The sequence below is a fragment of the Olea europaea genome, chromosome 20 (genome assembly GCF_002742605.1).
Source record: "Olea europaea var. sylvestris chromosome 20, O_europaea_v1, whole genome shotgun sequence".
NCBI lineage: Eukaryota > Viridiplantae > Streptophyta > Magnoliopsida > Lamiales > Oleaceae > Olea > Olea europaea.
Window position 1 is genome coordinate 19149242 of NC_036256.1, and position 2537 is coordinate 19151778.

Consider the following 2537-nt stretch of genomic DNA (forward strand, 5'->3'; position numbering starts at 1 on the left):
AAATTTTTTCCCTATTATTTGGATCAAACATTTTCCTTCAATTTATTACTTTAAAATGCACGAAAAAATGGGGTTCAAAAAAGAGAGAAGGAGCATCACGATTGTATACAGCATTTACTGTATAATCATGAGATGGAAACTTCTGAGTCTAACAGCTACCTATTTAGCTGAGAAGTTTGAAATTAATCTAGTAACCCTATCTCTTTGACTTATGTAACTCTTCAAGAAATATAAAAATCACTCATACACTGTTTCTTAACCACGGTTTTCTCTCAATAAAAACCCCAAACCCTTCACACACCAAGTCAATTAGACACAGATAGGGAGAGAAAAGTGAGAGAAATTTCTTAAACTGCCAACATACGTGTACTTATAGCAAGTTATAGAGAGAAAAATGGGAAGGGCTCCTTGTTGTGACAAGGCAAATGTGAAGAAGGGACCATGGTCACCTGAAGAAGATGCACAGCTCAAAGAGTTCATCGAGAAATATGGCACTGGTGGGAATTGGATTGCTCTACCTCAAAAAGCCGGTATGTACACAAATTTCTTTGCTTTTTGTGTTTTGCATTTATGTTGACGGGTTGGTGTTAAATCCAGGTCTGAAAAGATGCGGGAAAAGCTGCAGATTAAGGTGGCTTAATTATTTGAGGCCTAATATTAAACACGGTGAATTTTCTGATGAGGAAGATAGAATAATCTGCACACTATATGCAACCATTGGAAGCAGGTATACTTATAAAATCAAAGTTAGATTACATTTTCTGGCTTTCCCCACAGTTTTTGAGTGTGTCTTGATAATATCATGAAGAAAAGAGTGATAAAAATGTAAAAATCTGAAACCGTTGAAGAAACATATTTTACAAGATTCTGACAGTTTCATGTGTGCATGCCATTTTAGATCTTCAACTGATGCTAAGTCTCACTCTTGTTCATCTGTAGGCGAGAGGATTAGTTGGAGACAATTGTCTTTTCTAATTATTTAAGCTTTTAGACGAGGAAATTCGATTGTTTTTTCTAAATTGTTTTTGAAAAATGCAGGTGGTCAATCATAGCTGCGCAGTTGCCAGGGAGGACGGATAATGATATCAAGAACTACTGGAACACCAAGCTAAAGAAGAAGCTCATAGGCAAATTGACCCCAGATTACCAAGGAAAAATGTCATCATTTTCTGCAACTCTTTCTCAATCACTCCCAAATCTGTCCCAATTATATAAAGATAATCTCAACTCATTATACACCCCAACAAAATCCCTTTCAGGATTTGACTCCTCTTCACTCCCGCAAAATTTTCTCTACAATAATAATAACACTCCTTCATTTACCAATCAATGTTCTTATTACTCTCAAAATCAAGAGAGTCTGATGGATTTGAAATATTATCCTGTGAAAGATCAGAATATGCTAATGTTTGGTGGAAATGAAGCAAGTTGTTCTTCATCTGATGGAAGTTTCAGTCTTATCAGCTACAGAAAAGATGTAAAACAGGAAGAAATGGGCTGTTTTCAGGGTTTCTTGATTGAAGAAAATAAAAAATTTATGCTTGATTATGGAAAGATCAATAGTGATGATCCCCTCAGTACATTTTCCGATGATCATGAAAAGGAAAATGGGATTTTTGGCAACAGTCAGTTACAATATGATCTCGAGGAAGTTAAGGAACTAATTAGTACTGGAGATGGCAACAATATGTTCTTCTTGAATTATGAAAACTGATTGTACATACAATCAGAAAGATTGTGGGATTTAGATAAAGCAGTTTCTGGGATTTTGTGTGTGTGATGGAATTGAATGAAAAATCTACTTTTTTTCTTTAAAGATCTGAATGTTTGTCTGTCCGTTTCTACTAGGAAAGCCATGATTTTTAGATTTTTTGGTGTGACAGTTCCTCACTTGTGTTTGTACAGTTCTCAGTACTAACAGAATTCTTATAAGCTAAAAGTAACTTATTTTTTCAGATTTGATTGGTAAAGAAAGTTATTTTACTTATAAGCAAGTATTTTAACTTTTAAGTAATGGATTTTGAAATTAGAGGCAGTTTTTTGCTCTTGATTAGCCACCATGCAAAATCAAGAACTTCCTGCATTATTGTTCTGTTTTCTTTAATTAGAATTCTTATCCTATTGTACTATAGGCTTATAGCAATATTTACTTCTTGGGAGTCTTCATAAAAACCATAAATTAATCAAAACATTTTCACAATCTAAAATTATGCATGCCCATTACAGTATTGAACACAACTTTAATAGTACTATATATATATATAATTTTTTTTCCCCTTCCTTATCATTTAAATAGTCGCATGTGAAAATGACACTATAACCCTCTTCAATAAGAAAAATTGAAATGTTAGATATAGATTAATTAATATGATTAAGAAAGTAAAAAAATTAAAAAAAATTAAAAAATCAATATTCATTTATTATATTGTACGGGAGTATTTGGTAATAATTTTGAAAGTAGACTGATTGACATTACTATGTAATATTAAGAAAGAAAAAGAAATTAAAATTTTATTTATTTTATTATTTAATAGTGC

General features: G+C 32.3%; 1 protein-coding gene across 1 annotated transcript; it reads left to right on the plus strand.

Moving 5' to 3' along the window:
• The first annotated feature begins 260 nt into the window (after window positions 1–260).
• On the plus strand, window positions 261–1818 carry LOC111369917 (transcription factor RAX2-like). Its single transcript, XM_022991646.1, has 3 exons — window positions 261–530; window positions 598–727; window positions 1039–1818. The coding sequence occupies exons 1-3, from the start codon at window positions 395–397 to the stop codon at window positions 1712–1714; spliced, it is 942 nt and encodes a 313-aa protein (XP_022847414.1). The 5' UTR covers window positions 261–394; the 3' UTR covers window positions 1715–1818.
• Window positions 1819–2537: the final 719 nt, after the last annotated feature.

Excerpts from the sequence above, each read along its gene's own strand:
- LOC111369917 (XM_022991646.1), top strand. The coding sequence starts at position 395 with ATGGGAAGGGCTCCTTGTTGTGACAAGGCAAATGTGAAGAAGGGACCA. Across the intron at positions 531-597 it reads TGCTCTACCTCAAAAAGCCG|GTCTGAAAAGATGCGGGAAA; the intron begins GTATGTACACAA and ends TGTTAAATCCAG. Across the intron at positions 728-1,038 it reads TATGCAACCATTGGAAGCAG|GTGGTCAATCATAGCTGCGC; the intron begins GTATACTTATAA and ends TGAAAAATGCAG.